At 40.5% G+C, this 21,317-nt stretch overlaps 1 protein-coding gene across 2 annotated transcripts in view; it reads right to left on the bottom strand.

The window, feature by feature from the left end:
• LOC308070027 (pancreatic lipase-related protein 2-like) overlaps positions 1-21,317 on the bottom strand; it is a 182,092-nt gene that overhangs the window by 8,589 nt on the left and 152,186 nt on the right. Inside the window, exons 1-6 of one of the 2 annotated variants that reach the window (XM_080403273.1) lie at positions 13,753-13,791; positions 8,577-8,671; positions 5,478-5,526; positions 4,528-4,682; positions 2,827-2,952; positions 1,106-1,240 (exon numbers count right to left, since the gene is read on the bottom strand). In XM_080403273.1, coding sequence (XP_080259399.1) covers positions 1,106-1,240; positions 2,827-2,952; positions 4,528-4,682; positions 5,478-5,526; positions 8,577-8,579 — 468 coding nt within the window. In that variant the 5' untranslated portion in view covers positions 8,580-8,671; positions 13,753-13,791. Of the gene's footprint in view, positions 1-1,105; positions 1,241-2,826; positions 2,953-4,527; positions 4,683-5,477; positions 5,527-8,576; positions 10,390-13,752; positions 13,792-21,317 lie in introns of those variants that run through there. The other variant, XM_080403272.1, reaches the window with a different exon arrangement.

Below are 21,317 nucleotides of genomic sequence, written 5' to 3'. Positions count from 1 at the left end.
GTACAAAACCAACAAGGATTGGTTGCTAATTGCTTGAGGTTTTTATAGTAAGTCTTGTTTTGTAACGTGTGTACCAAAATAAAAGCAGATCTGTAGTATTGGCCTGTCTACCTTTACTGTAAGATTCATCTGAATATGTTTTACTGCGGTACTGACATTTACAATGCAGGTAACCATTCCTAAAGTGAAAATCCAGAAGCTTTTAAATTGGGGAAAAGGAAAGAAAGTCTAAGGATCACATATGCATTTTTTGTAATGGAAGAGAGGCCTAGGCTGCAAATGGTGCAGTAATAGAGATATTAAATGTGAAACTGAACCCATCTTCAAGTGACCTGGGATTTTTACACAAAGAAGAATAAGCTGTGTGAGGCTAGATGTGATTTTCCTGGGTAGAAACAGTAGACCGTACCCCAGCAGATTATGGGGAATTGTTCTCTGATACTCAGGTGCTCACGAAGTTGACACTTTGCTTTGTGGGCTCTGAACTCTCTTTTGCAGCACTTTAACAGCTCCTGACCAGGATCAAGACTACAGTCAGGCAGGGTTCTGATTTTCAGCAAGTCTGAGTACTTGTGAGTATTTCTGAAGGCAGTGGGGAAACGCTGATACTCTTAAACTTTGCAACCAAGCAGTCCTGCGCTTTACATGTAAACATGGATGCTTGCCTTCAGGAACATGAAGTTCACGACTAGAAGGCAACTGGACAGTGTATCATGCCTGTAGACAGCAGATATAGCATTATCAAGTGATCCTGCTTCTGCTCGTTTCAGTGGTGCTGTGCTGAAACACTAACTTCTAGCAGGTATGGTATGCTGACATGCTTTCTTGCCTGTATCATTATGTGGAAATGTTGCCACCTACTGGTCTTCAATTAATTGGCACTTCTTTCCAACCACATCACCTTAATTTACGTCTTTTGTGGCTGTGAGAAGTCCTTACAGAGTAGATAATTAATATAATTAGCTGGATCTCAACTGCGTGCATTGTACAGTTCTTCCTGAAGCACTGGATGACCCTAATGGACAAGGTTCAAAATCAAAGCAGCAGCATCATAACCCCATTATATCTACTTCAGAAATGTAGGTGGCAAAGCTGTGTCTTTTACCTGTAAAGTATTTATGAAATAAGCAACCTCAGCCCCGATCACGCGGATGTTGTTCACTGCACTGATGTAGGTGCCTTTTGCACCTTCTTCCCAGTCGACAGCAATGCAGTTGATATTTTCCACTTCTAGTAACAGCTGATGTGGGAAAACATAAAGTATTTAAGGAAACAAAATAACAAACAGAGTATCAACTAAAATTAGAATAAGCACTAAAAGGTAACATAATCATGGAATTTCTCATTCTTTACTAAACAAGACTCTTTGCTGTAGCCTGCACTGCACCAAAACATGCGTCTTCTAATAAAACAATACAACAAACCGTTCATCCAAAAAGTATCAATTTTGAAAGACTGTAATAAAAATATTTTACATTGTAAGACACTTCTATACATGTATAAATAATTTGGAAGAGTCACACAACTGCACAGTAGTTTCTATATGCAGCCTGTGATGGTTTTTGGAGGGACATGGGTAGTTTTAACTGTACAGTATGGGAAGTAGACTTATTTACCAAGTGCCTTTGAAACTGAGAAAGTCATGTCAAACTGGAAAGGTTTGGAGTAGAGTTAGAAAGTTTCTATTTCAGCAAAGAAAGCTAATGTGTTGGTAACTTCAGCAGTGGTCACAGTCTTGCAGAGATCAGTGATTTTTTTCCACTGAAAGAATCATGGACTGAAGTCTGCAATTGTAGCTTTCTGTGACTAAGGCTCACTCAAGTTTTGAGAAAGAACACGAGTAGAAACAAAAATTAATCTATGATAAAGAGCTAAAGGTGAATGAGAAGGAGCTTGAAGCAATAGCACATTGAATCCTGGACTCTCTTCTCTCCTGTAGGCACCATAAGCTTGTACTGTGGAGAGGCAGATAGAATTGCTGGGGTTTTTCAACTGAAAAAAATGGAAATTTAGTATTCCAAATCAAAAGTTTTTGTAGATTTATGAACAAAAATAATGCTGCAGATCTGTCACTTAGTATTCAGTGGTGGTCTTTTTCTAGCTTGTCCTTTTCCCTGCCAGCATGGAAGAAGCAGAAACTAGAGTAGATTTTGCTTATCTATCAGAGCCAAGGCTGTCATTGACACAGTACACTGCTGGTTTTGTGGTAGCTTCCACATTTCATATTTGAAAATGTTTTTTTTTCATTGCACTTTGTATCCAAACAAAAAGGGTTGGTTTGGATTGTGTTTTTTTTGGTTTGGTTTTCGGGGGTTTTTTTTGGTTGGTTTTTTTTTTTTTTTTTTTTTTTTTTTTGAGGGGGGGGTGGTGGGGCGTTGTTGTTTTTTTTGTTGTTTGTTATTTGGGTTATTTTTTAATGAACTGAACAGTGGTAAGCCAGAATATTTGTAGTCTGAAGCTTGTGCTTTACAACTCAGGAATGCCTTTTGACTAACGGATAGTTCAATTGCCCTTATGATTTTTGGATATATCTGACGCTGCTGTAGAGGCTGGAGACATCTATGTTCAGTTTATTGATTTGATCTGATGTGCAGGGTTTGGGGATAGAAACTCTTTACAGAAACATAATGTCAGAGATGAACAAGAAATCTTGACTACGCTGCAACTTCCAGAGTGGCAACATTTTGGCTTTTGTGAAGTTTACTTCTTGGCTGGCATCTGCTACTACTTAATGAATTGCAAAATGGAAGGTGAATATTAGCACCTAAAGGATACTGACAGACTATAGTTACAACTGCTGATGGAAATCAGAGGATGCTCTCATACCAAGCACATTTCTACCACCCAGCCTTTTTTTCCAGTGCTGCCAAATCCATGAATGATGAAGGAGGTTTTCCTATGTGAGGAAAAATGTGAGTTTTGGATGGTGGAGGACTTTATCGCGGAGATCACCTGTGTGTAAAAAAAGAAAAAAAAGTTTTATATATTCATCATTTCAAACATTTTAAAAAAGTCAGCTATGTCTTCCCCTCTGTAGGACTTGAGACTACTTTGTATGGACAGTATCTGTGATTTTTGAACTCAGGGGCCCCTGTATCTCGCCTTTCTCAGTTTGGTTTCCAAAGAAATTGTGCCCATGTGGTTTCTGCTGCTCCTATCTATTTTGCTTAATGCAGGAAGAACTCCCCTATGTGGCATATGAAAAAACCTAAAAGGGCTATAGTGTCACATGATGCCTGTTGGCCTGAGTTGGAGGAGTTTCTCCATGGAGCAGGCCACCAGCTCCACATCTCCCATCTCCTGGTTCAGCTTGCCCTTTTACGGGCCTGACCTTTGGCTCCAATGTGCTGCTCTGCATGTAAGCGAGAGCTTCTTTTTTTCTGTTTTCTTTTCTTTTTTTTCCCCCTGGATAGGTGATGTTTCCATGCCTTTTCCCCTCATTAGCTACTCCAGAAATACTGAAAGAATTTCATGCAAGAACTGGGTGCAATAGGGGTGCTGATCTTCCCACATTGCTGCAGGCTGCTTAATTATATACTTTCCTTATTCTCTGAGCATGGTATCTAACTGTCTGTTGGTTTTTAGACAAATGTGGGGTCAGGGAGTTTGGGTGTGGAAGGGCTGTGCCCTAGATCAGAGATGCACTGAAATTTAGTGGCTGGGAGGCAGTGCAAGGTGATTTTGACTTGGTTTATCAGCAGCAGAAGTGCTGAGTAACCTGCTGCTGGATGTATCTTGTGGGCTCACAAGTCCCTGCTCTGCAGATTGTAGAAGTTTATCACAGGTAGAACTTCTCATCCTTAGAGAGGCTGAGTTGGGTTCTCAGTGTGGCAAGCAGGATGTCTGCAATAGCAGTAATGGCATCATAGTTCATGCTAGAAGAATCCTAAACATCTCTGTACAGCTCAGGGGACACAAGGTTTGGGAGCCTGAAAGGGATTTAGCAGCTTCAGAAGCATTTGCTGAAGGGATGTGGTCCCAGCTCCTGATCTTACAGGTTTTTCCTCATTGTATTCTGCTCAGTATTTCAGGGCATAAGCAACTTGAGTATTTCTGTCTGATTTTCAGGGTGCAGAGAGACAGCTTAGAATGTAAAAATAATCAGGTTTCAGGGTAGAATGTGGGTTTGGAAATGGCATAAAATCAGTCTTCTTCAGACTTCTATTTTTCAAAGTCCCAATATCTTCCTAGCTCAGGTTCCCTGTCAGACAGCACTATTTGCTTTCCTATGTGAATACTCGGATTTGACCGTGTCTTCAGCTTTCCTTGGAGACCTTAAGACAACGCCAAAGGCAGTCTGCCATAACCCATATCCTTGTGCAGGAAAGTACCAGAAAGCTGTTGTGTTCTACAGCTCACTGACAGCATTTTTTTAGTGTGCTTTACCCCAAAGTACACTCGTTACTGTACCTTCAAACTACCTTCTTGTTCTGACTTGTTTGCCTGTGGTGACTGGCACAGACCTTTTAACAAGGTAACAGACATTTGAAGGTTTAGTCAGTTCTTGATATTAAAAATAAATGTCACCTGTGAGTTATTTCCTGTTTCTCTGGTGTAGAGAGAGAAGCTGATGTGCATGTGCTCGGGAGAGTCAGGCAAACCTGTCAGAAGCCTCCCTGGTACCCCAGACCAGGGCGGGTCATCTGTAAAACAGCCAAGCCTGGGGTAGCAAACTTCTTTACCTAGAGTAGAAGAAACCACTTGTTTATGTGTCAGAATATCTTAACGCTTGATGATGTATTTGAGACTGTGACAGTCTGAAGAGCAGAAAACTAAGGATTTCAATTCACGAATAAGTTTGAAGCTGAGATTTATTCTTGTTTCCTTTGTGGATAACTGCCTGAAGCAGGTAGCACAAGGGGAGATAAATAATTTGAGGATAAACCAAGTAAAGACCCAGGCACTCTTTTGACACCATTTTCTAGGCTTGTAAAGGATTAATTCAATTTCTTTTAAAATGTCTTTGAAGAAGTGCTTGTTAGAATTGCTCCTGCATGCTTCCTACTCCAAAGCATTCTGTCTCTGCTCGTAAGAATGAAGGATATCTATGCAGTAACCTTGTACTGTGAACAAAATGATAATTTATTTCAATACAGTAGCTTTTTCTAGATCAAATGGAGTTTTTGCTCACTTATGCTCAACTTTTGTGTTTTAGCGCTGTCTGTTGTGGTAAGCACCATGTTGCTGAGTGGCTCTTTGTGCAGAGCAGGCACATAGACAGAGCTTGTGTACTGTCTTGACACATGACTGAATTTCTCTGGGAATTTTTAGCACAGTTAAGTCTCTTGTATTTGTAATAATAAAATTTAAATAGAGCAGAGCCATTTAGCATTAGTTCTTGCACAGTAATAGACATTGTCATGCAACGACCTGCAAATCATACTATGAATTCAATGTAAAGGAAAATACCAGTAATCATCTATGTATTCATCTGAATTCACCTTCTAGTGGTAGTTTTTATAGATATAGTGTCTCACCTGCTACTGTGCCAAGGAGATAAAATGCGATAATCCACATTCCAGCCACCTAAAGCAAATTGAATATACAGGTTAAGCATTTTATTTACAGTGATTTATCCTTTCTAAAAGAGTGTAATACAAAGAGAAATGTACCTGAAGAGGAATAAACTCATACACTGGTCAGTGCATACTAGGGACCCATCAGCCAGAAAGAAGGTTTGTAGGAAGAGCCCTGAGGGTCCTGGTGGACACTGATCGACCATAAGGCAGAAACACACCCTTGCGGCAAAGGCAGCCAGCAGCATCCTGGGCTGCATTAGGAGGAATGTTGCCAGCAAGATGAGGGAGGTGATCCTTCCCCTCCACTCAGTTTTGCTGTTCTTTGCATTTCTTGCACAGCCAATACTGCATGCGGGTTGCTGAGGGAGTGAATCAGGTCACAAGGTCCTGATTTTTGCCAGCTGTGAGGAGATAGGTGGGAGATGTGGCAGATCAAGGACAGTGATACCTGTAACTTGGTCAAGTCTGCGTGCTTGACAGCTTGGGCTCCTCACTACAAGAAAGACACTGAGGTGCTGGAGTGTGTCCAGAGAAGGGCAGCGAAGCTGGGGAAGGGTCTAGAGAGGAACTCCTGTGAGGAGCAGCTGAGGGAAGCGGGGTTATTCAGCCTGGAGAAAAGGAGACTGAGGGGAGACCTTATTGCTCTCTACAGCCACCTGAAAGGAGGTTGTAGTGAGTTGAGGGTTGGCTCTTCTCCTAAGTAACAAGCAATAGGACAGGAGGAGATGGCCTCAAGTTGCACTAGGGAAGTTTAGATTGGATATTAGGAAAAATTTCTTTATCAAAAGAGTTAACAGGCATTGGAACAGGCTGCCCAGGAAAGGGGTTGAGTTGCCGTCCCTAGGGGTATTTAAAAGACATGTAGACGCAGCACTTAGAGACATGGTGTCGTGGTGAACTTGGCAGCGCATGTTGTACATGATGATCTTAAGGGACTTTTCCAACCTAAGCCGTTTGTACTGCTTTTACCGAGGGCTCTTTGCATGTTTGCATCTTTGTATCCGCAACTTTATCCAGATTCCTTTCCTCTACACATTCCCTCACTTGGCTTTCCCATGGCAGGGGCTCCATATATTTCACCATTCTGGTCCCCTCCTGTTTGCCCATCCACTGTCCTTTTCTAGGTGTTTCCTATGGCACCTACCTCCCATTTTCAACATACTGCTTTTTTTGTAAAGCAAAAATTTTGAGCTGTACTGGTTGCTGATAGCTTATTAGAAGTAATTGAGAAAAAATGGTAAATTTAGTAGGTATAACCTTGCTCTATGGGAAACCATGTCCAAGGGATATTTTTAGATATTTGGCAATGTGAGAAAGCTAGAGAAGCAATGCTCCAAAGGTTGTTGACACTACCAAATACGCTCAGAAACAAGCAAGAAACAACCGGGAATTTCACAGAATTTGCCCTTGAAGCTTTTGTGTCAAGTGTCAGAAAGGAGGCATATGTGATGCGCTTATGTGCTTGTTTTAGTGTAAGTTAGATTACTCAGCTGGAATGACACGGTTTCCTAACCAAGCCGAATGGGATAGGCCAGAGTGTGGAGAGTGTGTCTCTGAGCGCTCTCTAACCAGCTCTGAAGTCCCTGTGTGGTAACAGCTCTGCCAGCTCGTTGTTTATGTGGTAAGGCAGAGGAACCAGGCTGAATAGTTGAGCGGTGAGCTGGAGTTACAACGTGCAGACCTGAGAGGAAGCATGAAATTTCCTTGGAAATACAATTCTGTTCCCAGGTCTAATATATCCGTTGATGTAGCTAACAGAGAATTAAACTAGCTGCTTGAGGAGAGTAGAAAGTGGAGAGGAAGTCTGGCAGTGAGTAAGAGTGGGAGGGGAAAGGATTAGGAGTTACTCTAAGCAGTTGGTGACAGACAAGAACAGAGAGGTCCTAACTGTTAGCCAGAAGGAGAACCTCCGTTCAGCTGGAAATATCTGTCAAGAAGTACCCACCATCATGACGAGACCCTGATGACAGCACAGGAAAATCAGATGTGGCTCATCTAAAGAATCGGAGAGCTCAGTGGGATTTGTTTATATTTAATGGAGAGTTCTCATACTCTGGAGATGTATAGCCTGTGTTGGGAACACTACAGCAGGAAGGACAGTATAATTTCTTTTCAGACCCAAAATCTGAAAGGTAGCTAATGAGTAATGATTTTTAGAAAATGTGGGAGATTATTGCCAAAATGAAAGTTATCAGTAGTTAGTTCCTTTCAGAGGTTCTTCCTTTGAAGTTAGAAAATAGAAATGAATGCATAGCTAGGTATAATGGAAGATGCCGAATTTTTTTTTTCTTAGAATAATATTGATTCATTCTGTTATTAATAAGAGGTGTAGTTTGGGTAGGAGGCAGCTTTGTACTGGGTAAGTTTTGCATATTGGTCTCTGTTAATGACAAAAAGATTGCAACCAGGTTAAGTAATCATGTCTTTGTCAAAAGAGTTGAGGCAGCATACAATTTGATGGTGGAGAATTCTTTCACTGGGCATTTAAGAGGCTTATTGCTGAACAAGAAGAACTGGAATGACTTGTTTGTGAATGTGATCTCAGCCTAGCCAGTATTGCTGGCAAGAAGGCAGCTGAACGCTGAGCTTGATTGTTACACTCAGTGGACAGAGGAACATGCACTTCTGAAGCAAAACCAGCACTAAATATTTCCAAATTGCTGTTCAGTACAGAAAAAAAGAAAGTTGCGAATATTTATAGACTGGCATCCTAATGTATAAAACCTACACCTGAGCACCAATTGTCCTTCACAATAGGCCATCAAGTCACCCTCAGGACACTGTTGCTCAACCTGTGATTCATGGGCCACCAGTGGATGGTTCGTGAGATATGAGAAAGTCTCCATAATGACTGTCAACAGTGTATTTTTAAGTCCCACACATGTACCCACACACCTACCTCAGGACACACATAAAAATACACACACACAGTTTATTCATGAGAAGCAAGCCCAAATCTCGCATTTTTAACCTAATAATCTCACTGCAGCAAAGATATTGGGAAAAAAAATTAAACCAAGATATGTTATTTATCTCATTGCTAAGAATTTTACTCACCATTCTCTTATCACCCTTCTTATCTCTTTCCCTGGTGAGCAGTAACAGGATGTAAAATGGCAAGTTTTCTTGAAGGAAGATTGGGTAGCTTTATGCTGAAAAAAAAAGTAATTTAAAAGATACAGGCAACTTGGTAAAAAGTGAAAGAAACTGGAAGAGTAAGAGAGGATGAAAAAGGGCAATACTGGTAATTAGGAATTAATATCTAGAAGTCACACAGATTCTATAAGGAAAATGGCAATGCAGCACGTATGTTTATGGCCAGTAGAATTAAGACATGAATTAAGAAGGTATATTTCATGCATGGAAGAATTAAAAGATACAACGGTTTTGATTCATTAGTAGATAAAATGGAGCAAAAGGCAATGATGCAGCTGAAGTGAAATGTTTACACTTTTTCTCTTTACCAAAACTAGCAGATGTTGTTCACACCAGAAAAAAAGTATTCGTGGTGATACTCTTTTCAGCCAATAATTCTAAATGTGCTGTAGACAACTGCCAGAACTACATATTTTAAAATCATTGGACTTTGATAAGTCACAGCTGAAATCCTTTAAAAAAAAAAAAAAAGAAAAAGCTATAAACACCCCCCGCCTACTGACAATTTTTTGTTAAGTTATTGATTAGTAAGAAAATTCCAGAGATGTGGTTTGAAGAAAACTGATATACAAACAGGTAAAAAAATATAGGATGAATGACCTGAGAAATTTCAGACCTGTGGCTTTTCAGACCAATATCAGCCTGGGGCAGAGTAATAAAACTCTCCACAGAATACTCAGTCATGAAAGAAAAATTGTGAAAAAATGTTGAAAGATTAAGTTGTGTAATTGAATTCGGTTACATGACACGACAAACTAACATGATGCTCTTATAAGATAAATATTATAAGTGCCATGATACTCAAATTTTAATATGATCTGCTATGCTACTCAGTATTTTGGTTAAGAAATTAAAATTATATACATGTGCTATGAGAACAATTAAGTAGATTAAAAACTAAATGCATGGATTAAGTAGATTAAAAAATAAGTAATTATTGCATTTCAGACTACAATGGCGAAGAACTAAAGGCAACTCCTGGATTTACCAATACAGCTCTTGCTACTGTGCACCATTGCATCACATCATGACCAATGTGATAATGTTTTTACCTGTGTTTTTTGACCACATAGTTACTCACTGCTCATGATGGATCATCACTGATTAAGGCTTTTAAAGGAATCAGCTCCTGGCATTACACTGCCTGCCAACTTTCAACACTGGTATTACACAGCATCACAGAGTGGCGGGGGTTGGAAGGCACCTCTGGAGCTCATCTACTCCAACCCCCAGCTAGAGCAGGCTCACCTTGAGCAGGTTGCACAGTCACATCCAGGCAGATTTTGAATGTCTCCAGAGAAGGAGACTCCACAGCCTCTTTGGGCAGCCTGTGCCAGTGCTCCGTCATGCTCCAGGTAAATAAGTTCTTCCTCATGTTCAGAAAGAACTTCTTGTGCTGCAGTCTGTGCCCGTGGCCCCTTGTCCCATCACTGGGCACCACTGAAAGGAGCCTGGCCCCGTCCTCTTGGCACTTGCCCTTGAGATGTTTGTAGGCATCGACGAGCTCCCCTCAGCCTTCTCTTCTCCAGGCTATGCAGCCCCAGCTCTCTCAGCCTTTCCTCATACGGGGGATGCTCCAGTCCCCTCACCATCTTGGTACCCTCCGCTGGCCCCTCCCCAGCAGTTCCCCGTCTCTCCCGAACTGGGGAGCCCAGCACCGGCCATGGCACTCCAGGGGCGGCCTCAGCAGGGCAGAGCAGAGGGGGAGGATCACCTCCCTCGACCACGCTTCCCCTAACGCACCCCAGGAAATTGCTGAACATGAGCTTGTACTGAAAAAATACTGACATCTAGACTGAGGGATTAGAAAATAAAAAGTACGTGAAAGTTGGATTACTCTTTATGGTTTGGGAAAGTAAACGCTGTCACACTGCATATCATAGTCATAGAACGGAAGTGAACATCTGAGGAAGCAATAACTGATAAGACCTTTGATGTCTTGCTAATGTATTACTGGTGACTTTTGAAGTGCCAGGGAACTTGTTAGTCTTTTTTTCCACATAGGCAGTTGGGAGAATAGTATTTCTAGTATATGTATTGTATTCAATATATTAATGGAAGTATTATTTAAAGAGCACAGCTATTTCATTGGTGCTGCATACATGATTCAAGAGGGATATTGAGAAAATGGGGAAGGTCAAGAGAAAGTGTCCTTGGATTATCATAAGAATGGAAAAAGAGGGAATGCAAAGCAAGAAGTGAAGACTTTTTAGACTAGGAGTATGAAGGTTCAGAGTGTAAATGGTTGTTCTCCAAAGATATAACCTGAGACCAGGAGAGGAACAGTGATACTTAAATGAAGTAGTAGTGGTGGAACAAGAACTAGCATGAAAAAATGAAGCCCGCTGTGTTGTCCTGAAATAGCCATCCAGCTGGAGTCACAGGGCCAAAAGCATAGCTAAATTTAAGGTGGAGTTTTATCACATGTTAATGTGACAGTGAGAAGTGGCATGGATGAGAGTCGATGACCTAGATGGTGCCTTCCACTTCTTCATCCTGTGTCGGAAAGAGGCCAAATGGGAAGTGAAAGGGTCACCTCAGCAGCCTACGTTGAGGTGGGGAACAGCCTTTGTTAACATGTCCGAAGTAAGCAGTGGGAGGGCAGGATCAGCTCCGTCTGCAGTAACAATCTGCAGTCCTGGCTCGTTTTCGCCTGTCCACTAAGCTAAGCACGGCACCTTCAATCACTTCAGCCTTATGCGGTCTTTCCAGTTTTCAGGTCTGCCTCACCCCCTTCAATACTGAGGTTTAAGTTTTCTTACCTTCTTTCAAGTCTTTTTAATTTTCACCATTTATGGGTTTTTTCCATCTTTCCTTGCCTTACCACTCCAACCATACTTTCTATCTTTCCTGCACCGGCACTGTCCTTAAACAGAGAATATTTTTGTCCATTCTGTCTTCCCAGTGTTACTTTAGCTTTTCATATTTTCCAGTAGTTTGGCAAAGCGCTCAGTTAACAGTGTAAAGGCAACTCAAGGGAGAAGCAGCCATCTAGAGTTCAGTGTATAAGCCTTGGGTGTAGAAATTACAGGTTAAATTTCCTGTTCTCTCAGCAAATTTTTGCATGGCTTTGAGCCTGAGGCAGTTAGAGAACACTTGCTAATTGTACACATAAGCATTGTAATATTACCCCAAATAGTAAAAAAAGCTAAGGAAAAAGAATTACAATAGTGTCTTCAGGCCTTGTAAAGGGGATCATTTATGTATTTACCCATATGCAAATACCTGAAAGTAAACTATAATGTAACTGTGTTGTTCAGCCCATTCTTTACAGGTATGCAAAGAATACCATCTTTTCTAGACTCAGTCACCGTTCAGTAGCTCAGACACAGTATTTGTCCAGACTATCAAATATGCAAGACTGGCGTGTACAATACTGGACAAAGTGTCGGTGCTATAGTGTACTAATTCAGGTAGCAGAGTAATTGGCATAACTGATAAAAGACTTGATTTCTTCTCCAGCTCCTCCCCATAAATAACCCACAGAGGGTCCTGATTCCTGATGACACTGATTCCTTTTTGACACTGCTTCAACACAAACGAGTAATAGTAAGAACATCTTGACATTAGCCAGTCTCTATTCTTGCTGGCTTATCAGCTTTTAGGTACAGGGAAGTTCTCCAGGAGGAAACTGGTCTTATTTAATTAGCTCTGACATCCACAAACCTGATTAGATAGATCAATTTTGTAATGGAGCAAAGATGTTCAGAACTTTTTGTAGATTTCCTTCCTCCAAACCACCAAATATGGAGTAATAACCAAGGCAAGGCAGGGCTCACGTATGTTGTCTGGTCTGGGTAACAGTTTTCTGAGTATCTATTGACATCTTAAACTGAATCTGAAACAGTGGACTAGGGCATTAACCTGAAATAACAACTCTGAACAGTGATGCAAATTCTTTTCTTGAGGCAATTAATGTGGGAAGCGCTCCAGTAGAAGGTTAATAAGTGTGCAAAATTGTGCATATGTTTGTTCATCATTGGAGGATGCAGGAAGATTTGGGTTTTAAAGGTGTTTAGGTGAATTGCTTAGAGATTATGAACAATCTAAAGAAATTGTGGGATAACAGCAAAGAAAACCTATTAAACAAGTTCTTGGCTTCCCACTTCAGGACTTTGTGCAGTATCTGCTCTAATTTCCTAAATAATAGGGTTCTTACCTTGACCCTACACTGGTATTCATACATCTAAGTTTACAGAGACAATTATGATCATTTAACCTGACTACAAGCATCATAAAGAAACCTCAACAAATGTGATTCAGTTTTGGGAAATGACTGTGCCAATTCTATGCCAACTTGGAAGCCTTCAGCTGACTTGTAGCCATGATCTGGCCACTTGTCTATCTTTCCAGGAGGACCTTCACTGTTCCTTTTCAATGATTAGGCTACTTTAAATTTAGTCAACTCTAAGACTGACAGTATTTGCCTTTTGCTGTTTCTGAAGTGCAGAATAACCCTTGCTGATGACTAGTTCAAGTTTCACTAGATATGGTAGTCTACCAAGAAACATCTTGTTTGCCCCATTCTTCCACATAACAGCTCTGTAATTTGTTCCCACTTCCATTCTCCCTTTAAATTTGCTGTGCTCTTAACAATGCTTAATTATGTAGCCTAATTTATCCTCCTTTTTCATTTCAGCTGGTATGCGTTCTCATGCATTTTCCTTCCTTTTTTTTTTTGGGAAAAAAAAAAAAAAAAGTCCAGATTCCATTGTGCAAATACCGTCACTTTGTTCTTCCTTTAAAAACATAGGGATGTAGTCAGTCTTAAACTACCTTACTCCCACTGAATCCACCCTGTTTTCCTAGCTGCATCACATTATCACAGTCCAGAAATTCTCATCTCCTACTGGGATTTCCTGGAATTGAAAAGTTCTAAGCCTTGTACCTCCTGCCAAGGTCTCCTCAGGATTACTCTGAGTACTGCTGTTTGCTTTTTGCTTGTTGACTCAGACCGCACCATTCAGGCTGTATTTTCTTTTTTTTTTTAAGCAGGAGTCCTTACAGTCCTACAACCCCAGCCAGCAGTTAGCAAGAACACTTGCCCCAAAACCCTACCAAGTTTTCAGCCACTTACCACTCTGAATGCAGAAAGGGTTGCTGCTTTGCAAGCTCCGTTCAGCCAGCTCCCTGTCAAATCCCAGTTGCTACTGGCTCTTTTCATTTGGAATCTATCCCACGACAGTGGGTGCGGACCTGCCCACGTGGCGTCTAATTATAGGTTTTGTGTGGGTGAGTGAGAACCTTTGTAAGAATGATACCCTTATTGCTGCATATAACAGATGTTGCCTTTTCTTGTCTCTCACCATCTCTAGTTCATCAAAATTGTCACCTCTTAAAGTTTTGTTGTGGGTTTGAAGAAAGGGAAGACAAGGCCATTTTAGTCCTTGGAGTGGTTATTGTACGTATCATGCGTAACAGCCAACATGAAATGCTTCCCTGAGTTGCCTGGTCATCATAAGCTCCCGTTATGGGCAATGTGCTGAGCCTCCTCTGCGGGGAAGTTCAGAACATAAGCCTAATTTTAATTTTACTGTTGTCTGCCACCTGCTACAAGTCACCAGCTTTCTGCCTGTTGTAATCTGTCTGACGTACAAGCCCTGCAAGGCAAACCCTTGTGCATTTTCATATGATCAAGCCTGTTCATGTTTTTTTACAGAGAGCAGGCTAGCCTCTTTTAAAAAGAGAGAAGTAAGAAAAAACTGCATTAGAAGTTAGGGAGAATATAGGTGCCTAAGCATTTATTAGCTTTTTCTAATTAAGTTACTCAAGCTCTGTCTACCCACTACCTTTTTGACTGATCCTCTTAGGCCACACAGGATTCACAGCTTAGGTGTCTCTGTACCAAATCCTTATCTGTTGGCTCTGAGTATAACCTGCATCTACTGACAATACCATGATCTGCTTACGAGCAGAGAAACCACAGCCACATTAATATGAAATTGTTTCAGGGGTAGAAGGATAGGATGATAATCATGTCGTTCATCTTTTTCTCTGTAATGGCTTTGTGACTCGTCTGTCACGTAAGTCCCAGGTTCTCTTCTGTGCTTTGGAGGTTGTGGGTCACCACTGTGTCATAACCCAGGTCTTTCAGCTCCTAGGCAAGACTTCAAGTCACGACACTGCTATCTACAGGGTGACTGCTGCTATAATCACCTGCTCAGGCAACTGTATAAGAGCAACTGTCAGCCTTGCACAAGGAGGGATTCAAGTGCCTAAGGGCAGGAAGTAACTTGGGTTTAATCTACAGTTCATACAAGAAGCCAATTTGTGGTCTTGAGATATGTGCATGGCCTGAGAGCAGATATAATTCCAGAAATAACACCAAAAATACGTTTTTCCTTATGCTGAGCGGTACATAATGCACTCAGCCTGCTAACCGTTGTCAAAACCAGGTCAAGAGTGTCTGTCACTCCTTGCAGCATGTCACCTGCATGAATGTTTGGATCTGGGTCTGGTTCTTGTTGGTAAAGCGGTGCAAGCCAGTGCCTTATAGGAAAATAATCATTAGAAAGACGTCTCAGAGGAATCTGGAGGAAGCAGTGGCTAGTCAGTGACTGGATCTCATATTTAATTACAGCTTACACTGACAACACTTATGTAATTTCAGATAAGACAGAACAGATCTAGCTAATAAGAAATTATCTACGGTCTGGTTTATATTCATTGACTGGAAGATAGAAATTTGGCAGCAGTTATGGGACCTCTATCTCCTCAGAATGATGTAGCTCATTGGGTAGGTATGGGCAGGAGTGAGGTTGGGGAGCCACTGAAAAGAGGTAAGGAATGTCATGTGTCCCATTTGTCAAAATACTGGCAAGTTAAATGCAAAGCACCCAGTGAAACTGGTGACTATTAATGATAAAAATGTCTTCTGAAATTGCTGAACACCTTTGTATGAAAGTCAGACCCCTTTGAAACGTTTTTGTTTAGGGGACCAGGATTGCTGGATATGCTCATATATTTTGCTGTACTTTCCACAGAGTGAGTCCTTGTGTTGAAGCAGTGCCACTAACAGAATCAGTGTGTGTTGAAGCAGTGCCACCGAGCCCCCCCAGCGGTACAGTTACAAATCGAAACAGAAATACACGCTTGCAAGAATACCTCTGGGGACAAATGTGCACAAATAGCTGTAAACTGCATTTGGCAAGAATATGAGTTTACTAACTTCGTTAGTTCATTTTTTTTAATCTGCTCTGTATGCTGGTAGGTGGCAACTGTCGATACAGGAGCACCATATATGTTTTCAACAGAGTTTCACTGTCAGTGTGTTTCAGAGGGAACTGCTACACGGTGGTGTGGATTAAATTAATCTAGGCCAGTATCACAAGTCGGAATTCATAATAAGAAGACTTTCTACTCCATGTTGTAGGGCTTTGAGGTCTAGCTGCTTTTGGGAATGGTCAATTTTTCTGGGCCTGGTTTTATGTCTTGAAAGGAGCAGTAGGTTTTTATGGACAGAAAGAAAAGGCTTGAGAATTATGAAGGACAGAAATGCATTCTGATACTAGTGGCCTTCACATAGGTAGGAAAAAGAGGATCAAAACACTCACTGAGAATTGTGTTCTCCAAAGGAATCTCAGGAACTGTGTTTCAAGTGCAGCGATACATAAATTACCAAGGCTTTCATAGAAAGATAAGTGAACGAAATTGTAAAAGCAACATCTTCCTCTCTCATTTCAATTTTAGATTGAAGATGGTTAATAAACTTCTTAGCTTGGATGGAGGTCATCTGGAAGTAGCTTTGTGTATTTCATCCTTTAGACAATTGCTAATAGGTATTGACAAAGACCACTCACCTTCCTGGAGAATCTTACAATGGCAGCACCATGAATTAAAGTTTCTTGATGTTTCTATTGTCTAACTCCAATGTGTTTATTTCGGCCAAATGAGAAAATCTTATACTGAATAGAGGAAAAACCAATTTGCCTTTCCAGTGTTGCACAACAGCAATAAAAGACATATTTTGGAAATTATAAATATTAATGAGCTTCCATAATATGTGCTGCCTGCTAATTAGTTCAGTCAAAGCACACAAAGATAATGTTAACTTCTGGTTTTGTGAGCTGGAGACTCATGGAGCTTTGTATTTAAAGGAAGTAACACTAGGAGAGAATTTTGGAGCAGATGATGAAAGTGACCAGGCATGAAAAAGACAGAGAGGAGTCAGTAGGGACAGCCAGGCTCTCTCTGCAAGTAACGGGCAGAATTAGTGAAGAGGGTGAAGTTCATTATTCTGAATGCTCTAAGTTCCTGTTAATGACTCAATATTAAACTTATTTGAAAGAAGCAGGTGAAATACAAGCGAATAACTGTAGATTTGCCTAGGAGATTGAAAGGCAAATGTCCTAGCATGTTTTGACTGGTGCAAGAATGGCTCTGAGCAGCTTGGATACAGACCCAGAACAAAGTGAGCTTCTAGGACTCTGGACATCTCCTGCATTTGGTCCCATGCTTTCCTACTGTCAAAGAAGCAGAAAATTACAGGATGAAAAGGGGATTGACACCGATGCCAGCCTGTATTTTCACATACTGCTTATGCTTTCTGATGTTGCAAGACACTTGCCCCATCCAGCCCTGTGGCTGCTGGGAGGAGAGGGGTGTTTTTCTGCAGCACAGCAATGTAGGCGTGCTCTGCTTGTGCAAGCACTGGTGATGATGCATGTTCTTGCCGGAAGTTTTTAGATCTTTGATAGTTTAAAGATAAAGAACAGATTCTTGGCTCTGTTTTGTCTTGGAAATACGCCATAAAAATATATTTGGGCATGCTATCAACTTCTTCTTCTGAATTATTTGAAACAGAATGATTTAGAGCAGCTTGGCGACTATTTGAAATTACAACGTCCCTGATACTATGTTGTTGCAAAAGAAGAATGGGCACCACAAGTTTTGTAGACAGCCCACTTAGATAGACTTAGACTTAGATAGACAGGTCAGTGAGCGACTGTTCACCCTCCCATGGGTGACTCCAACCCCAGTCAGCTTTGGTTTTGGAAGAATAACTCAAATGTTGGGAATGCACAAAGATTTTCGTTTTAGCTTGTGTCCCAGGAGCCAGCCAAAGGCAACTGTTACAGTCAGGGGTTGCACAGGATACCCTGACGACTGCATTAAACTCTCAGCAAAATCACTTCCCAAAGATTTTATTTTACCGTCTATGTTACAGACACAAAGTGGAGAATTGGAGCCTCCTGTAGGAAAAAATCAGTAATTTGCACTGAAGGAAGACAGTGGCGGAACTGTAGGTAAATAATTTCACTATAAAAATATCCAGGAGGAAATGCAAGAGAAGACAGTGAGGTGATGCCCCTGCAAGAATGCTAACTGGGAAAACAGACTGTCTCTTAGGCAATGTGATCTTACAGGTGGGTGAGTAATAGGTATGACACAACTGTGGGCTGAAAAAAAATTCAAACTAGATCTCAGATCTATCAAAAGTACCCTCAGGATGTGTGTTCTCAGGAATTGATCCACTGTAATCTTTCACTCGCTTTTGGTATCCAAAGATAAAAACTCCAACCTAAATTAAATGTAAAGGGAGAAGTCATAAAAACTTATCAAAATGCAAATATGTAGAAATGAATTAGCTTTTCTTGGGGAAACAGAAGCCTAAAGAGAGAAATAAAAACTGATGAAAAATCGTGTAGGAGCATGTGAAGTACAGATTATCAGGAATAGAAAGAAAAAAAAAAAAAAAAAAAAGCCTGATGTATTTTTACCTGGAGAAAATTACAGACTTTCTCATGGGTTTTCTACAAGGAAAGATGCTGGCAAGTGACTGAGCTATAAAATGATATTATCAGAAAGGAGATAGTCCTAAAGGTAGAATGAAGGCACTGAGGAGGCTTTCTGTGCAAGAGTGTTGTCAAGCATTGTCTCTAACAAAGATGAAAGACTAGAAGGGCTTGGTAAGGCTTATTCCTGCAAATTTCATTCATTCATTTACAAGGATTTTATCAATATATTCTAGGATATTAGAGTGGTATGTAAAAATCTGAAAAGTCACAGAAATAAAATAGAAGATCAAAAGCAGGAAGAGAGGTGACTGCATAAAGTGAATGTTGAGATCTCCACCTATTAGGTCTGTTTAATTGGTTTTAATTATTGTTATGCTTTTTGTTCTGGGCTCACAAATATTTATGAGGGACACTTTGATAGGCTCTGCTTTTTTGGAAAGAAAAGTGTCTGCTGTGCTGTGCAATAGAGTATTTTATTCCTTTAATGGAGATCTCTGACAAAGATGGTCCTTGTTTTCTCATCAGCATACCTACATATATCACTTTGTGCCAAGCGTATGTTTTCTCCTAAAATTATTTTTCTGATGTTACATATAAAGTAAATACAGATGATGTAACTGGAGCAGAGAGTTAATATTTTGGATTACTTATTGTTGCTGTTCCCGTCTATAAAAGATTTAAGAGGTTTGTTTGTGTGTGTGTTTGTTTTACCTTAGCCCATTGCCAGAAGTGTGTCATGAGAGAGAAAAGACGCTGAGGCTGAATGCTTCATAATGGCTTTGTTAGTAATTTACCTTTGGCATAATTTTGTAGTGAACAAGTGCTTAAGGAGTATTAGAAGAAATTTGTATTGTAATTCTGAAGCATTCAGTGTGCTGCAGAATATTTAAATAATGTAAAAGACTGAATGGAAATCATAATATGTCCTTAAAAACCTAGACAAATGAAGCACATTTGATTAAAAGAAAGCTACCTTTCAACATGACAGCCAAACATATCCGTGGTCATCTCGCTTGACATTTTAAAGATGCATTTAAATTGTTCTAAAAAGCTGCCTTACCTTGTTGTGAAGATACAAAAGAATTACCTGTTCCAGTCTTTGTCAAAGGCAGATTGTGTTGTGAACTATCAAACCTTTGCATTTTTGGGGCTGGCACCATTAATACAAAGTGATAGTATCCAAAAGTTTCATACAAGAAAAACGTATAATTTTTAAATACAGAAACAAGAGGAAGACTATTTGCTACCAGGAACACACAGCTGCTGTCAATGGTTGGGGTTTTTTTCTCCTTTAGCTCAGAAAAATAAATCTCTTCCTCTGTCTGTAGATATGTTAGCAAAGAAGTCCAGTTGATGTTTAGTATACCAAAGAATGAAAATTAACTCCAGAAACAGTGTATGAGAAAAATGCAAAACAGGAGAACACAAGGGGAAGAGATTGATGCAATATTTTTTTTCATTTTTAGATGAACTGATTGGATGAGAAAATATGTATTTTTAAGTGCTCTAATCAGATGGACCGCTTTTGTAGCAGAAGTCATCAGCCCATATGAGCTGTCATGTTTTGTCAGAACACTGTTGAAATCAATAGCTTAAAATGAAACAAAATGAAAGCTTATATTTTTGAAAGCAAGAATATGATTTATTATTCATAAAATTATCAAATTACTTTTTAGAATTGCAAAGGTGTCACGGCCAAGTGTGGAGGCAGGAGGGGCTGGGTTTTATAGAAGTCATGGGTTCAGCAGGACATTGCTCTCCTCTGGCGAGAAGCGATGGCTTGCATTGCACTGCGCACTGTGCTGTCTTCTGTTGGTAGATCTGGTGACCCGATCCAGTGCCTGACCTTGCTGCATGTTTTTTTGTGACCCCAAGGAAAATATTTACATTCCTTTTGCTTCACTTATTGACTGTAAGAGAGAGAAAATAAGTCTCTCTTTTTCTCTCCCTGAGTCTTTTTTATTTGTGCAAATCTGGGGCAGCCAGCCATGCCTGATTTATAAAGGATGTTAAAGATGGTGTAATTACTAACTGCAGGTATTTCCCAACTGTATAGAAATACCTGGGGGGTTGTTTTCTACTTCTTCAGTGGGACACATAAGGGGGGAGTTCCTTCTTATGCAAGAAGGGGGTCTTGGCTAAGGAGTTTCGATAAGGGGCAGAGGAGGATGAGTTCCCTGCTCAGGATGGTTTCTGGATCCTGATCTGCATGGTGGAGATGGTAAGGGTACCGAACGAGTGAGTCTGAGAAGGTTGTCAACTTTGCTGCAAACGTCCTAAGGAAGCTCCTCTGGCAAACTTCATAGGAGGTGACTGGATTCTGACATTTCAAAATTATTGCTGCATAACTTGAAACACACCTGTTCATCACTCACGTTCAGCCTTGTGTAATGCATCTCATTAACACCTTCTGGTAAACCTCACTGGACGTATTCTGGAATAGCTAGTTATTAGGATGGGACAGAACAGGGTTGCCAAACTTGATTCACACACAGGACTTCTGCACCCCAATGATAAACCTCATAGTAAGTTTAAAAATTAGCTGTAAGTCTTAGACCACAGCAAGCAATTAAAAACCAAAATGATTTTTGTGGGTAGCTTGTATTAAACAAACAATCTTAGCTTATTTTGGCTGCTGCTTATAACTCTTGGTAATCTGCTTTTGTTAATCAGCATAATCAAAATGCTGGCAAATTTGGGGGTGCAATGCTATACAGTGATGCAAGTAATGCAGCTCAGCCTAACTTCAGCAGCTTGAGAAAGGCAAGGTAGACGTGGAAAATTCAACTTCACCAGTAAAGAGAAAATAGTCTGAAGGCTGTCAGAAAATTGAAGATCCTCAATAGTGCAACATAGTTTTGATAAAGAACGTGGCTGTTTCACATATAGAGAAAAAGTCCTCACT

This window comes from Falco punctatus, assembly GCF_963210335.1.
Source record: "Falco punctatus genome assembly, chromosome: 9".
NCBI classification, from domain to species: Eukaryota; Metazoa; Chordata; class Aves; order Falconiformes; family Falconidae; genus Falco; species Falco punctatus.
Note: the sequence above shows the minus strand (reverse complement) of the source record. Positions and strands in the feature narration are given on the sequence as shown.